The sequence below is a fragment of the Lithobates pipiens genome, unplaced genomic scaffold (genome assembly GCF_037356315.1).
Source record: "Lithobates pipiens isolate NorthernLeopardFrog02 unplaced genomic scaffold, aLitPip1_a1.2 Scaffold_19, whole genome shotgun sequence".
In the NCBI taxonomy this organism is placed as follows: Eukaryota; Metazoa; Chordata; class Amphibia; order Anura; family Ranidae; genus Lithobates; species Lithobates pipiens.
In genome coordinates, this window is record NW_027507764.1 from 413,775,436 (window position 1) to 413,792,815 (window position 17,380).

Sequence of the window (17,380 nt, forward strand, 5' to 3'; positions counted from 1 at the left end):
TTGCCCACTCATCTCTCACTGCTTCTCTCATTCTATGACCCATTCTACCCCCCGCCCCATACACACACACCCTCTCTGACTGGTATAATTAGGAAAGACCATGGTCTAGGCATCCCTAATATCTGCAACAACTTACTAATGATGTCAGTAAACTTCTACCTTGTATTTCCTGTCTTCTCTATATTTATGGGGGAAAATGCAGTAACTACACAAATTGACTTTGTCCAACCAAGCAATATCAATAATATCATATTTTCTTAAAGAAATACTTATTAGACACCTTAAATAAATACTTTGAACTGTTACATACAATAAGGACAAATTACATATACATATAAAACATTCAACCAGTAAAAGATTACAACCCAACAACTTTCACACATTTCTGTTTTCATTTTAATTTAGTTCTATACTTATTAAAATATCATTATTTAATCATATTCATTACTTTTTGTAAGCTGATTAGAGCCAGCTTTTCATTAGAATGAGTTAACTCATTTAAATTTTAATGAGTTAACTCATTTAAATTTTAACTCATAGGGTCCCAGTGTATAATTGTGCATTACATTTCATTTTTACCTGTAATGTTAAGGATTACGGACAAGGCTAAGGATTGCTTATTCTGCATAACATAATGTGATAATATTCATATTTACACAGTCATGTATTTTGACCTCCACTGTGTTTAGGAGTTCTGGTCTCCCCCAACAAGTGGGTCAGTATGCACTGGAGTGGAGGACATGCCACCCTGACTCTCAGACATCTGAATAAAGAAGATGAAGGACTGTACACACTGCGGGTGGTGATGGGAGAGTACTATGATCAGTACAGCGCATATGTGTTTGTCAGGGGTAAGGGACAGTTCATCATTCCAAAAACAAAAATAATACACAATATTGAAGTTGTGTAATTATCCATTAAATCAATAACCGATTAATTGTTTTCTGCAAACAATTTTTAAGATTTTTCAAATGGGTTTCTTATTTACCAAAATCATCTCTATAGATAAGCAAGTCTTTAAATAGTATGTCAATGTCAGAATAATAGAGTTAGGATCAAATGAGCAGATATGGATTTATGTGGGTCAGATTACTTTCTCTAAAAGAAGTTTAAAAGAGAAAATTTAATTAGTGAAAGTCCATTTGGAGTCCTTCACAAGCTACTTTGGACTACTATTTCTACTGCTGTTTACTTAGCAATGATGTCACAAAATTGGAGCGCTAAAAGTGAATTTTAATCTCTTCTACAATACTGTAATGCATGCAACAGATGATCTAAAGTCTAAATGACTTTAGGTCAACTGCCCCATGTTGAAGGGGTCTTAATCTGGGTCTGAATATTCTGTTGATTTCCCTGATGGCCCTAGACGTGGCTGTGGTGAGGGGCAAGTTCTGTGTAAAGCTTGGGCAGTGTTTAGTGTTGAAGTTAGGTACACTTTAAAGTGTGTGTGTATCCCCCCATTTGTTTTTAACAGATTAGGTAAGGGTTAAATGTTCTATCCTAGGCAGTGTACATTTTTTGATTTTAGGTAAATTGCATGTACTGTTATGGGCACAAGGCTACAAACAACTGGTGGAATTTGTAAGATGTGGGCCATTTTTTTAAAAGATATGTATGATCAGATCAAACATTTTCAATGTCATTAGGATTAAACTATTAAGCATCACAAAATGGTACAATTATAAATAAACCATAGCAATAAAGGAAATTATAACATGGTCTTAATATCCTGTATGGTCCCCTTTAGCATCAATGATGTCTAGCAGTTTGTATGATAGTTGTGAATGAGTATTTTATTTTCTTAAGTGGTAAAGCTCCCCATTATTTTAGCAAGCATTTAGGTCCTCTACATTCATTGTTGTTGAGTGTTAACTGCATGTCTGAGATCTCCTCAAAGTGTCTCAATGATGTTAAGGTCAAAAAATTTGTGAAGGCCACTGCTGTAGCTTGGTTCATGGATCACATTATAATCACATGATGTATTCATCTTGTCGTCAATTTTTACTTCACTGTGCCCCTGTAGCACGCACACCCCAAAATAGCAGAGATCCACTTCCATGCTTCCTAGTAGGGTTAAAGTGCTTTTCTTTTTAGGCATAGCACGTATGATTTTGACAATAAAATTACATTTCGGGCCAATGGTTTCAGAAGTCTGAGGTTTCTCTAAGTGCTGTTTGGTGTATTTATACATGGGATGATTTGTGGCGTGGTGCAGCAAAAACAGCTCACATTTACAAATACTGCCAAATATGCAAACGTATAAGCACAGTCTGTATATTCACAACTTTCTTAAACAGCCTCGGTTTTTCTTTCTGTTTCCACTGTTGTAATTTTTTATGCCTATATGTGTTATTGAACTTTAAACCTCTCAATAAAAAAGCATCATAAAAAATGGCTGCAAAATAGCTAAGTAAAAATAACAGTTTAACGTTTTGTTCCATTTTAGTTGTAGACGTTTTTTAACCCACGCAAGTATGATTATGCTTGTTAGGTGAGTACCTGCTGGGCAGGATTAAAGTGTTCTAAAGGCAAAAGGTTTTTCACCTTAATGCATGCTCTGCATTAAGGTAAAAAAAAACTGTCAATAGCAGCTCCTTAAAGCCCCTGTTAACACAATTCAGTGCTATGCCTGTCTTCTGCAGCTATTCTCTCCTCTTCCTGGTCTCACTGAAGGCTCTGATGGCAGTAGGAGCTATTGACTCCTGCTGTTTTCAGTCAAAACCAGTGAGGAGAGAGCAGGTGGCAAGGCAATGCTGTGTTTTGTGTGTGTGTCTACAGACAAACACACAGCCCAGCTCAGGAGCTCACCCGCGCAAGTGCCCCCATAGCACGCAGCTTGCTATGGGAGCATTTGCAGAAGAGGAGTAACAGAGAGCACCAGCGGGAGACATCAGAACAGTGGGTTTGGGGTCACTCTGTGCAAAAACAGAACAGGTAAGTATAAATCTGTATTTTTATTTAGAAAAATAATTGGGTTTTAAACTGCATTTAGTTTAAGCAAAAACAAGCCAGAGAATGCAGTAATACCTTTCTGCACTGCCATAATACTATCATCTGTCAAACAGAAGCCCAAGCTCATGTCGCAACATTGAAATGTTAACATAACTTCAAGTGTTGTCAATCTGTTAGCTAGAAGTTAGCACACATGATACTGTCACTAGCTCATGATGGTGCCCATAGGTCTATGACCTTTAATATTATTTTGATTCTGTAAAAGAATGCAATTGAGATTCATGGTTGCATAATGTCTATTGTTAAAGGTAACAGGAAAATATTTTCCCTACTTGTTGCCTGGTTTTATAATTTAATAAAGGCTTTTTCTTCTTCAATAGAGCTGGTGGGATCACATTTCAAGCAGTGTGGGGACAGATTTAATCTCTGTGTCAGCTGTTACAGGGAGCAGCTGATAGTCTGGCAGACCAACAGCGATGGAATGCTTGTCATTCTTGGCTATAAGTGAAGGTTCCAAAAAGACACCTATGCTAAGTTCAGCAGTACATATGAAAAAAGCAACTGTGACCACAGAGACACAAATAGATACACCTTCAAAAAATCTTTGTCATTATATTAATAAACATGACAACATCATATGCTGCAGATCATTATGAAATAAAAAAGGGTAGTGTGCGTAAAGAGTTTAATTTCACTTTTTTTTTTTTGACCTTGTTCTATTAGGACACAGCCACTCATGCTAATGTGACTGCCCTGTGGGTGAGTGGTCTCAAATACAGACAGTGTCCTCAAAGTCTTAAATGGGCTGCATGCATGCAGAACCTGCGGTCTGGGGATGCATATACAAATGGCCCGATCGCGGTGTATGCGCATCAGCCCCCATGTGTGAATAAAGTGCTGTTTTTATGACTATTAGGGTCCATGCACACTGGCTTAAAAAATGCTGCTTCTAGAAGGTTTTAGCATTTTGTCTGTAGAAGCAGCTCAAAGTTATCCTATGAGTCCATGCATATTAGGATGTTTAGAGGCATATTTTAAGCTAAAATTTTAGAGGAAGAAAAAAAACCCTTCTGGTTTGTGTTTTTCAGAGCAGTTTTCTGGCAGAAAAAAAGCTAAAGGCTCCTAAACGCTTCCAAATGCCTGTATAAAAATGCTCTATATGAGCGTTTTTTTTCTGCCAAAAGAACTGGTGTTTTTTTTTATGCCCAGTGTGCATGGACTCTTAATCACTCAAAATACATTATACGTTCCCCATAATCTAAATATGAATAACAATTGGTAAATTCATCTAATAACTAAATAAAAACAGTAATAATACCAATATGTATGCTAAACAACAATGTCCAACACATTATCCGATTCTTCTCTGCAAAAAATGTTTGTAAAGTCACTTGTGCAATTTCCAACAATATCTGTGTTCTTTGTTCAATATAATCCTAAACACCAGATTTCCCTTGTAGAGGAAGGTGGGATTTTAACATTGTCAGTTTCTGGATCTGGCCATTTGTAGCAAGAAAGAAAAACACATGTGCAAAAACATTTTTTTAAAGACACCATATTAGTTTCATATTTACCTCTAGGTGCCATCACCCTTAATAGATTTCAAATATCCTAAAAGGCCAGATCATGAGATAGGTAATGCTATTGATAATCTCATAAACAATGGTGCTCTGCTTAACTGTAAATGAAGATTTGTTGTTGATGTGTTTGAAAATTCTTGTTTTATCAAATAAGTGCAGTATGAGGATTGTTTATCTGCAAAAAATATTAATCTATGGAATATACATTTAAAGATATCTGGCTAATAAACACATTTAAAAAAAAGCATATTTATACATGAATGTTGCTTTGTATGTTAATCACTTACGGACTGTCTGCAGTACATTTACTGCAGGTGGGTGGCATGGCCAGTCTGGATGACATACCTGTATGTCGTCGAACCTGTGTCGGGTTAGGAGCTTCTGTGACCACTGTGTCTACTGGACACAGCAGATTACAATTACCCATAACTGGGTACCAGGTATCATGGGATCGCTTTGGTTGGTCATAACGATCACATGGTACCAATGTAAACAAACTGTCATGAATGGATTTCTCTTCATGAACAGCTTGCTTACAGTTGGGATCTGTGATTGGCCCTCAGCAATCACATGATACCTGGCTACCTGTACCATTTGATTAGCTGTAGCCAATCACAGATCCCAACCATAAGCAAGTTGTTCATAGATGTTAATCCATTCATGACAGCTAAAATGATTGCTTATACAGTGATCATGCCTGTATAAGCAATAACAGTGTAGAAAAAAATGCTGATCACCCCCCTGAGTAGTACAGTAAAAAATGTAATGTTTAACAAATTGCATAAAAAAATATTATTCAGTATCCCTGATCACTGCCACACCACTCATATTATGACGATGTACTGCACTAGTGAAAGTATGTAGAAGAAGATGTTCTGAAAAAAAAAAATTTTTTATTTAATTTCTTCAGTTTCCAAAAAATTGTGACAATAAAAATGAAATGTCAAAAAAACTCGCCAAGCCTCTTCCTAAATACCTCAGACTATCTACTTTCCAAAAATGGGTAATTTGGAAGGTATTTGTACTGTCCTGGCATTTTAATGGCCTCAATTTTCAAATATATACAGTATATATACCATAGTTTGTAGACGCTATAACTTTCACACAAACCAATTAGTATGCACTTCTTGGGATTCTTTTTTACCGAAGACATGTAGTATAATACATTTGGCCTAAATTTATGAAGAAATTCAATTTTGTTGGATGTGTTTTTATAACAGAAAGTATAAAACATTTTTTTCTTCATTTATATTGCAAAAAAAAATACCATCAAAAGAAAGCTCCATTTAAAAAAAAAAAAAATTATATCAATTTAATTTGGGTACAGTGTTACATAACTATGCAATTGTCAGTTAAAAATGGCCTGTACATGAAGGGGGTCAAACTTTCCAGAGCTCTTTTATGCCAGAAAAATATAACGTATTGGTGTCCAAGTAACTTACAAAGGGAATGCTATGGGCTTTTAATAAGGTAGTTTTATGCAGAGGGTATGGATTTTCCCCATATAAATCTAATGTGTTTGACCTGCTTATTAGTTTAAGGGAGATCCAGTGAGTTCTCACTGCACTGGGGAAATCTGGTGTTTGGGATCACATTGAAGAAAGAACCCGGCTATTGTTGTATATGCACTTTATTATGCTGGATACAAATTTGTACTGGTTTTTACAAATAAGGCTACTGCTAAATTTAAAAATTGCACAAGTCACTGTACAAAGATTTTTGCAAAGTAAAAATTGTAACATTTTGAAAATTGTTGTTTAGCACATATATTGGTAATATCCATTAGGTTATTTTTAAATAATAATTTATTATATCAATTTACCAATTGTTATTCAATTTTAGTTTATGGGGAGAAGTATAATGTATTTTGGGTGATTGATAGGCTTTAAGAAATAGCATTTTATTTACTTAGAGATGGGGAAAATGCCATAACTTGAGAAGATTTTGAGCAGAATATCCTGGAGATAGCAATACAGTCACTAATAAAATTAATATAAAAAGTGTTTTGATTATGTCATAAATTTGATAGCCAGGATATCTCTGCACAATAAGTAGAATAATTAATAACTGTTCACAAATGTTCAACTTCAACAGTACAGTCAGATCAATAGACTATGCTTTACATTTATTTGTTTGTGCTTTACTAAATTGATATTTTACTTATAAAGACCAGGATGTTATTAATATAAGATCTGCTTGAACAATCTTTATTGATTGTACAGAACATATTTTGGGCCTCTTATCAAACCAGTTCAGTTTTGTTATCTTATTTACTTCTACTCTACACTAGATGCTGAGGCAGAAATATTTGGAGCTCCAGCTGCACCGTTGGATGTGGAATGCCTGGATGCTAACAAGGACTATGTGATAATCTCTTGGAAACAGCCAGCAGTAGATGGTGGAAGTCCAATACTGGGATATTTCATTGACAGGTTAATATTGCTTATATTTATAAACAAATATAATTTTGCTGTAGCACAAATTTAATATGATATTTTGGCCACTTGTACAGATGAGATAGAAGATGGCCATATTATGTGTTATTACAGTAATATATACTATATATCAGCCCCTTATTTCTATGAACCTGCAGAAAAACAAATCTTATTGGCATAAAATTACAATTTACGTTAAACATAATGCAATATCTAAAATTGTTTATTATTACTATTACAGCAATGTAACATTTTTTTTTCACCCTTCTCCAAGGTGTGAGGTTGGCACCAGCCACTGGACCCAGTGTAATGACACACCTGTAAAGTTTGCCCGTTTTCCAGTGACAGGATTAATTGAAGGACGGTCTTACATATTCCGTGTACGAGCTGTAAATAAAACTGGAATGAGCAGACCTTCCCGAGTGTCAGAGCCAGCAGCAGCTCTGGATCCTGCCGACCGAGCCAGAATCAGAAGTAAGACATATGCCTGTCTAATAATAACTTACACAGTCTACTGTGCAAATACTGAAAGTGAAAAATCATATGTGGTGCACCAATATAACATGTTTGGCCCAGCAGTCAAGAGGAACCACTTAAAAAGGCCTAGACTAATAAAAATGCCGTGTGATGATATGAAAACAGTGTGTCAGGAATACAAACATAAATTGGACTAGATACAGGTTGGCAGACACAAAGAACTCAACCTGAGTACAGGAAACCCCAAATATCCTCATTTAATGCCAAAAAATATTAGAACAAAGAAGAGTCAGATGCAGGTGAGACAATCTGATAATGAAAGTGAATGGAAAACCTTGCGATGAAATGTTTAAATTATAGAGGAAGTGGACACTGAACAAATATCTTATTATCTCCTAATAAAGGTATTATAGGATGGTAAAAAGGTTGGCAGGAAAGACTAGGCAGGTGTGAAAGGTGAGATGAATAAGACAAGACAATTGGACAAAAAGGATGGCCCATGAAGGATCAGAGGTCAAGGGAGGGAGGGACGTACAGAAAAGAAAGTGATGGTAGCAACCAAAAAAATATATACTAATGCCCCGTACACAAGGTCAGACTTTGCGACGGAATATGTGTGATCGTATTGTGTTGCCGGAAATTCCGATCGTGTGTGGGCTCCATCTGACTTTTTCCGTCAGGATTTCCGACACACAACGTTTGAGAGTTGGATCTAAAATTTTCCAACAACAACATAATCTGATCATTTAAATTCCGATTGTGTGTAGACAAATCCGACACACAAAGTGCCACGCATGCTCAGAATAAATTATGAGACGAAAGCTATTGGCTACTGGCTCGTTTATAGTCCCGTTGTACGTGATATACATCACCTCGTTCTGAAAGATTGGATTTTCCGACAACTTTGTGCGACCGTGTGTTTGCAAGACAAGTTTGGGCCAAAATCCGTTGAATTGTCCGACCGTGTGTACGGGACATAACAGATGGGAAAGGTAAAGAAAAATTTTACAAAAGGGCAAGTGAAGATAAGAAATTATTGGCCCAACAAATTTGTCAGAGTCTTAAACTTAAAGAATAAAGGAGATAATAGATTGATGAGCTCATTAATTTAGTAGATGGGCATGCATTTATATTCAATATGGAGGTTGCAAACCTTTATCAAAGTGCCTGTCAGGATTCAGCAGCTAGGGAGACCAGATATATGTAGATACACATGGAAACAGACTAAACAATGTAGATATCCTTAAAATTAGATTTATTTACAGTGAAACACACAAACAAGCATACACAGCAAACAATGAACATAGGAAACTCCAGCAAACACAAACAAACCCCAACGACAAACAATAACTAATAAACCTAACCACTGACTATATACAAATATAAGGACAAGAGTGCAGGGATGCAAGGTAGAGGAAAATAAGACTGGGTACTAGGGCAGGGACCAGGAGCAAGGCAGAGAGGGGCAGGATGGATCAGGATAGGTATCAGGAACTCTGGCAAGGAGGCGATCAGATTAGTGACATGCTGGGGGAAGGGAGGAGCATCCTTAAATAGCCACCCAGCAGCTGAACACTGGTGTAACGTATTACTACAGCCTTCTAGCTCTTGGGAGACACCTGCTAATGGACACTGGAGCTGCAGCAAACAGCCCAGAGCAGCACAGTGCCACCAGCAGGTGAACTCAATCCTAACATTGCCCCTGTACTGAGGCTATGTACATTTATTAAGTATTATTAATTAACAATGAAGATGCTTTTGATGGATAATCTCTATTGATGAGACAAGACAAGACAAGTGTTGCACCCTAATCCCATGGACCACCCCAGTCTCTCTAAAGCTATCTCCATTAAATTTACCCAAACTATGTTGGATGAAGGCCTACCAAAATTGTCTAATCAGTATGTATTCAATCAGGCAGGTTCTAGCACTACAAGAAGTTGTTAGATTTAAAGTGGTTGTAAATCCCATTCATGAAATCTGACTAGGCACATATGTTTGTAGTGTTTACTTATCTCTCTCCAAAGTTCTGAGTGCTGTGTCTTTCTGCTGCTCCGTTCCTCTGGTATCAGCATGATAACTTCTGACAAGTTCTCCAACACATGAGATAAAAGTAGCTGAAAATTTGTTTTCGGGGAGGGAGCTTAGAGGTAGATTAGCAGAGAGCTGGTCTATTCAGACTGAAGCTCTGCAAGTTCCTTCATTCCTCAGCCTATGTGGAGGTGGGGTGTGTGCCTTTCCTCCAATCAGCTCTCACACAGTGTAAGCCCAGACTTCCCTCCCACTGCTGGAAGAGGACACACAATTTCTAACATGATCAGCACTTTCTAAAGAGTGTAGAAAGCTGAAGACAGCAGATATAGATGTAAAACTTATGTAGGGACATTTGTTTCATCTCTGTGTATATGTGAGGGCTTACATCCACTTTAAAGTAGTTTGTACAGTCAAATTGTAGCATGTGTGGTGAGCTTTATTTGCTTTCCATTATTTAACTGGTAATGCATGGGCCACAATTGTTGTATTACCTGATTTTGCAAGCTTAGGTTCCTCTTTTTGATAGTATTCCCCCAATTGCAGTAACACCACATACAGTATAGATTAATCAATTAAATCTTTAGCTGCCTGAAGACATCATGCACATATATTTAGGTCTTACAATGGATACTTTTATATTGGCTAAGGCAAATTTTTATTCAATCTTATTTCAGTAGATACAATTATTTTTATCTCTTAGGTCATCCTTCAGCTCCATGGACTGGACAGATCATTGTGACTGAGGAAGAGCCTACAGGTGAGAATTTTGATTTTCATATAATGCTGACAACTGGATATGATATTCTAAAGGGGCATGCACTACCTTAGAAGCAGCTCACGAGTGTGGTCTACTGACAATGCACAAACACATGCTGTTCTGGTCATTGGTAGCCATTTTATGACATGTAAATGGACATTTCTGTAACTTTACAAGTCTGAATAAATCCATTCCTGAAAGGTCACAAAAAGGAGCAATCTTGGGCTCCAGTAATGTGTCTTTGCCAAGGATGACAGGCAGAAGGAATATTTTTCTCAGTTTCCTCTCCCCCTCTTTTTGATTTTGCAGAAATTCACCAGGAAAACACTGTAGCAGGGGGCTGATACATGTCAGAAATTTGTAAACTCAGCCAAGGACTGAGCAGAGTAGGGTGGGTTTACTAAAACTGGAGAGCTGAAAATATGGTGCACTTCTGCAAAGAAACCTATCTGCTTCCAGTTTTTTTGTCAAAGCATGAGAACCGGTTCACACAGGGGCGACACGACTTTCAACACAACTTTTGGAGGCAACTTGGGCATGACTTGAACACGACTTGGGCAGGGCTTGGGGCGACTTACAACACGACTTTAAGTTACCCCAGGCCAGGCGACTTTTGCCGTGGCCAATCAGAGAATGAGCTCTGAAGAGGGAACTCCGAGCCAAATAAAAAAAAAAATGGCATGGGTTCCCCCTCCGAGAGCATATCAGGCACTTAGGTCTGGTATGGATTCTAGGGGCAACCCCCTATGCCGAAAAAATGGCGTGGGGGTCCCCCCCAGATCCATACCAGACCCTTATCCGAGCACGCTACCCGGCCGGCCAGGAAAGGGGGTGGGGACGAGCGAACGCCCCCCCTGAGCCGTACCAGGCCGCGTGCCCTCAACATGGGAAGGTGCCTTGGGGAAGGGGGGGCCACACGGCCCCCCCACCCCAAAGCACCTTGTCCCCATGTTGATGAGGACAAGGGCCTCTTCCCGACAACCCTGGCCGTTGGTTGTCGGGGTCTGCGGGCGGGGGGCTTATCGGAATCCAGGAGCCCCCTTTATAAGGGGACCCCCAGATCCCGGGCCCCCACCCTGTGTGAATGAGTATGGGGTAGAATGTACCCCTACCCATTCACCTGTAAAAAAAAGTTTAAAAAAACACAACACGCAAGGGTTAAAATAGTTTATTGCACAACTCTGGGGGTCTTCCGTCTTCGGGGGTCTTCTCGCCAGACTCCTCCGCTATCTTCTGCTAGCTCTTTTACTAGCGGAGGAGCCCGGCTTTCTTCTTCGCCGCCGCTCTCTACTTCCGACTTCGGGGGTCCTGTCCCCCTCTTCGGTTCTTCTTGCCGGGCCACCGCGCCTTCTTTTAGCTCTTTTACAGGCGGTGGCCCGGTCTTCTGTCACCGCTGTCGCCGTCTTCTGTTCTCTTCTTCTCTTCAGATGTTGCCTCGTCGCTCTCTCCGCTCACAATGATGGGGATGCAACGCGCGGCGACTTATAAAGGGACATCACCGGTTGATGTCCCCGTCTATTATGATGTCACAGTCCCAGCATCCTCTGGGACTGTGACATCATAATGGGCGGGGACATCATCCGGTGATGTCCCTATATAAGTCGCCGCGCGTATCCCTGCCATTGTGAGCGGAGGCAGTGACGTGGCAACATCTGAAGAGAAGAAAAGAAGAGAAGAAAACAGAAGAACAGAAGATGGCGACAGTGGCGACAGAAGACCGGGCCACCGCCTGTTAAAGAGCTAGAAGAAGGTGCGGTGGCCTGGCAAGAAGAACCGGAGAGGGGGACAGGACCCCTGAAGAGGGGGACAAGACCCCCGAAGTCGGAAGAGGAGGGCGGCGGCGATAAAGAAAGCCGGGCTCCTCCGCTAGGAAAAGAGCTAGCAGAAGATAGCGGAGTCCGGCGAGAAGACCCCCGAAGACGGAAGACCCCCGGAGCTGTGCAATAAACTATTTTAACCCTTGTGTGTTGTGTTTTTTTTTACTTTTTTTTATAGGTGAATGGGTAGGGGTACATTCTACCCCATACTCATTCACACAGGGTGGGGGGGCCGGGATCTGGGGGCCCCCTTATAAAGCCCCCCGCCCGCAGCCCCCGACAACTGTAGGCCAGGGTTGTCGGGAAGAGGCCCTTGTCCTCATCAACATGGGGACAAGGTGCTTTGGGGTGGGGGGACCGTGCGGCCCCCCTTCCCCAAGGTACCCCCCCATGTTGATGGTACGCGGCCTGGTACGGCTCAGGGGGGGGGGGCGCTCGCTCGTCCCCACCCCCTTTCCTGGCCGGCCGGGTAGCGTGCTCAGATAAGGGTCTGGTATGGATCTGGGGGAACCTCCATGACGTTTTTTCGGCGTAGGGGGTTCCCCCTAGAATCCATACCAGACCTAAGGGCCTGGTATGCTCTAGGAGGGGGAACCCACGCCAAATTTTTTTAATAAATTTGGCGTGGAGTTCCCTCTTGAGAGCTGATAATTCTGTCAGAGTTGCCTCCGTATAGACGGAGATCTGACTTCATTGAAATTAATGGGTACCAGTCGCCTACAAGTCAGATTGAAGTAGTACGGGAACCTTTTCTGAAGTCGGAGCGACTTCAGTAGCGTGCATTAACCCCCCTAGCGGTAATCCCGAGTCTGGCTCGGGTTAGGAATTTACTAGTAGGATCGGTAACCCCGAGCCAGACTCGGGATCGCATCGCTGGATGCAGGGGAGGACACAGGGAGAGTTACTTACCTTGTCCCCTGGATCCAGCGATGTCCCCCGCGCTGTGTGATCGAGCTGTCCTCCGCTCGATTCACAGTGCCGAATGCCGCCGAGCTCCGTTCCCTGCAACGTTACGGCGCACGGGAGTGGAGAAGGGCGGGAAATTCAAAAAAGTAAAAGTACACAAAACACACACAGCACTGTAATCTTACAGATTACAGTGCTGTATTAAAAAATACACACCCCCTTTGTCCCTAGTGGTCTGTGCAATGCCCTGTATGCACTTTTGTATTATAAATACTGTTTTTTCTGCCTGGAATTTGGAGATTGCCCATAGCAACCAAAAAGTGTCCCTTTTTCAGTGTTTTTGGATTTGATTACATTATTGAATAATTTTTAGTATTCTTTATTATATTATGAACTTTATCATACCCGGGATGTCTGCTAGACTCTGGTTTGAACAGATTTAAGAGAGTTATTCCTAAGAATTACAGGACTACAAAATAAAACGCCAAATTCCCATGCAAAATAATTGTACCGCTTTCAGCACCTAAAACCGGACTGAATCATACCGCCAGGGAGGTTAAGACGGCTCTCATTCACTTACATTGATTTTTAAATGTTGTCCGACCTAAGGCGACTAGGGGCGATCTGAAGTCGGATCTGAGTCGCCCCTGTGTGAACCGGCTCTTATTGAATAAGCTGAAGTTAGAAACTGATTGGCTACCATGCACAGCTGCACTAGATTTTTCAATCTCTAGTTTTAGTAAATCAACCCCACTGTGTTATCTCTGAGCTGACAATTCAGTCCAGGAAGAAGATCTTGACCCTGGATTATGCCTGAACAAAGATTACCATCGGGTGCTATCCATCTGGAGGAAGCAGATGAAGGGTTTGCCAGGAGGTTTAATGTATGACCTCAGGGGAGATAATAAATACCTGCAAGTGTTACACTTACCTAATACTTAGAATGCAAACACTTTCAATGAAAAATATACCTGATGCTAGACCTACTTTAAAGTGATACTAAAGATTATTTTATTTTTTAATCAAATCAAAAAAGAAAGAGGTTTATACTTACCCACTCTGTGCAACATTATTGCAAAGAACGGTTCCTTAGGCCTTCTTTTTTAACTCAAAATTTTATTGAGGTTCTTACCCTTTGGCCTTCTTTAGCACTCCCTGCAGGCGCTGTTCACATCTTCATCCTGCGGGTTCAAACAAACAAAATGACTTGCATGTTTTGCACACAAATTGTGCTTTATCACAGTGCGGCTCAGCCACACACACTTTTCTAACAGGATCGGACTGACAGCAGCAGGAGCTAATTGCTCCAACTGCTGTTTGAGTCTCTTGTGAATTGAGGTGATTGGAGAAGAGCTGAAGTGGGACACAGTGCTGGATCGATCAGAGGGGTACTGTAAGTGTTAGGGGCAGGGGGACAGGGTTGAAAAGGTAGTTAAATGTTTTTTAACTTCATGCACGGAATTAATAGAGGGAAGAGGGATTAGGATATCTGTCAGTTTTTATTGCTGTCTGTGTCCCCTTTAGGGAGATTCACCATCTCTATTTGTCCTGTCGGTTATCCCCAGAAACGTAATAGAAGGGAAATTCTCCAATGGGGACACTAGTTCTGGTGACCTGGGGGTCCCCAAGAGATTCCCATAATTTGCAGGGATTACCTTTCACTTCCTGTTCTGGCTATGCGACGGGAAGTGAAGGTAAACATTCCCAATGGGACAAAGATGGTAAAAAGAAACTACACAGAGGTTATATAACCTTCCCTTAGTCTATTCAAAATTAAAAATTTGATTTGCATATAGTTCTATTTTAACTTCTTTTAAGCAGCCTCCAATTTTTAATCTTGCAAAAAAAATTAAAAATAAATAACAATGTTTAATGATTGAAAAATACAGCTTTTATTACTTGTTACCCAAGGTATGCAGGAAGTACTAGACCTAACCACTATTTGCTTGTAAACTGTTCACATAACTACAACCTATTCTATAAAGAACCACATACTTGAAACATGCCTTTCAAACACATATGGATGTATTTAACATTGTAGGCTTTGTATTTGACTCAGTATATCTATGAAAATTTAAACAAAGGAAGAAGCTTTGATGGGCTGGATTGACACTTTCCTGAGCATACTGTTATCACTGCCCACTTGAACATATGCATAAGGAAAGCAAATTTAGACACTTTATATGGTGAAAAACATAGATTTATTAGCTGCATACAGTACTAGGGTTTCCAGTGCCCTCCTTTAACCACTTCAGCCCTGGAAGATTTGGCTGCTCAATGACCAGGCCATTTTTTGTGATACGGCACTGCATCAATTTAACTGACAATTGCACGGTTGTGCGACACTGTACCCAAACAAAATTGACTTCCTTTTTACCCACAAATAGAGCTTTCTTTAGGTGGTATTTGATTGCCTCTGCGGTTTTTATTTTTTGCGCTATAAACAAAAGAAAAGCGTAAATTTTGAACAAAATAAAATATCTTTTACTTTTTGCTATAATAAATATCCCACATTTTTTATCAAAAAAACTATTTTTTTCCTCAGTTTAGGCTGATATGTATTCTTCTACAGATTTTTTGTAAAAAAAATCACAAGAAGCGCATATTGATTGGTTTGTGCAAAAGTTATATCGTCTAAAAAATAGGGGATAGATTTATGGCATTTTTATTATTATTTTTTTTTACTAGTAATGGCGGCGATCTGTGATTTGTATTGGGACTGCGATATTGCAGCGGACAAATTGGACACTTTTGACACATTTTTAGAACCATTGACACATTATATAGTAATCAGTGCTATAAAAATGCACTGATTAATATATACATGTTACTGGCAGGGAAGGGGTTAACACTAGGGGGCGATCAAGGGGTTTACTGTGTTTCCTAGGTGTTTTTTTAACTGTAGGGGGATGGGACTGTCTAGGAGGAGAGAGAGAGATCAGTGTTCATACATAGTATGAACACACGATCTGTCTTTACTCCCCTGAGAGAACTGGGATCTGTGTGTTTACACACACAGTTCCTGGTTCTCGCTCTGTCGCGAATGATCGCAGGAGCCCGGTGGTCATTGCGCCTGCTGGGTACTCGCATCGGCTCCGGGCTCCGCATGCCCCTAGTGGCCAAAAGGCGAAGCGTTAGGTAACGTTGTTTCGCCAGGCCGCACCGTTCTGCCTCAGTAAAACTGCGGCGGCTGGTCGGCAAGCCGTTAATTGCAGACACAGATTGGCCACAAAATTCTATGATTAATTAATATATTAACTAAATCTAAATAAATTTAGAACTTGTATTACTTTGATATGTCAGTAATTATAGACATCTTCTCCAGTGTGAACACTGCTGGATCAGACTTACTTGTGCTGGGAAGGCATTAGTTCTACCACCAGTAGAAGCCAAAAGGCAAAATAAATTTTACACAGTGCAATATATAAATACTTAAAGTGGTTGTAAAGACAGAAGGTTTTTTACCTTACTGTAGGGGTCAGCAACCTGTGGCCCGCGGTCCGCACCCGGCCCACCACCGTTAATTGTCCGGCCCATCAGTGCAAGTGATGAGTTCATGTGCACCCAGTCCACAGAGATTCTAACCCCCTCATATCAACCGTGTGCAAATATGCTGCCTCGACTTGAAGGGTTTGTAACGGGGGAGGTGCCTGCAGCTATCGTTCCGGTGGTGGGCTTTCTTGAAATAACAATCGGTGCAGCTAAGAAGCCACTTGGCTGTTATCCCAAGCAGTAGAAGGGAATGTCCCCCCTCCCACTGCCTTCTGGGGCTCGCCCGGGCTCTCCCATCCCATCGGGATGCCCGGACGACCAGCCGACATGTTTGTCGGCTTGCCGGAGATCCGAACAAAGCCAGAATCGACTTTGGGTCTTGGATCTAGTAACCTGGAAGCGATGTCATGATATCACTTCCGATTTACAGAAGACTTAAAGGTGCCAAATTCAAAAAAAATTACAGTATTCAAAACAGCCAAACTGTTTGAATGTTTTTAAGTGGAAAGGAGGGGTTTGACCCGAGATCCCTCCATAAAGAGTACCTGTCATTGCCTATTACTGTCACAAGGGATGTTTACATTCCTTCTGACAGCAATAAAATTAGAATTTTAAATAAATAAAATAGAATAAATAATAAAAAAATGTAATGTGCCCCATTCCTCCATGCTTACACAGCTGGGGGGGGGGGGGGGGCTGTGTATGTGTAATATGCAGGGGGATGTGTAATATGCAGTGGGGCTGAGTGGGGGGGCTGTGAGATGTGTAGGGGGGTTGTGTAATATGCAGGGGGAATGTGTAATGTAAAGGGGTCCAGAGGTGCAGGAGCTGCGTAATGTAAAGGGGTCCAAAGGTTTTAGGAGGCTGTGTAATGTAAAGGGAGGCAAAGGTGCGGGGCTGCATAATGTAAATGGGTCAAGAGGTGTGGGG

General features: G+C 40.7%; 1 protein-coding gene across 3 annotated transcripts in view; it reads left to right on the forward strand.

The window, feature by feature from the left end:
- MYOM1 (myomesin 1) overlaps positions 1–17,380 on the forward strand; it is a 136,227-nt gene that overhangs the window by 67,599 nt on the left and 51,248 nt on the right. For all 3 annotated transcript variants that reach the window (XM_077492520.1, XM_077492522.1, XM_077492521.1), the window contains 4 exons: positions 690–851; positions 6,823–6,964; positions 7,242–7,441; positions 10,179–10,235. In XM_077492520.1, coding sequence (XP_077348646.1) covers positions 690–851; positions 6,823–6,964; positions 7,242–7,441; positions 10,179–10,235 — 561 coding nt within the window. The remainder of the gene's footprint in view (positions 1–689; positions 852–6,822; positions 6,965–7,241; positions 7,442–10,178; positions 10,236–17,380) is intronic.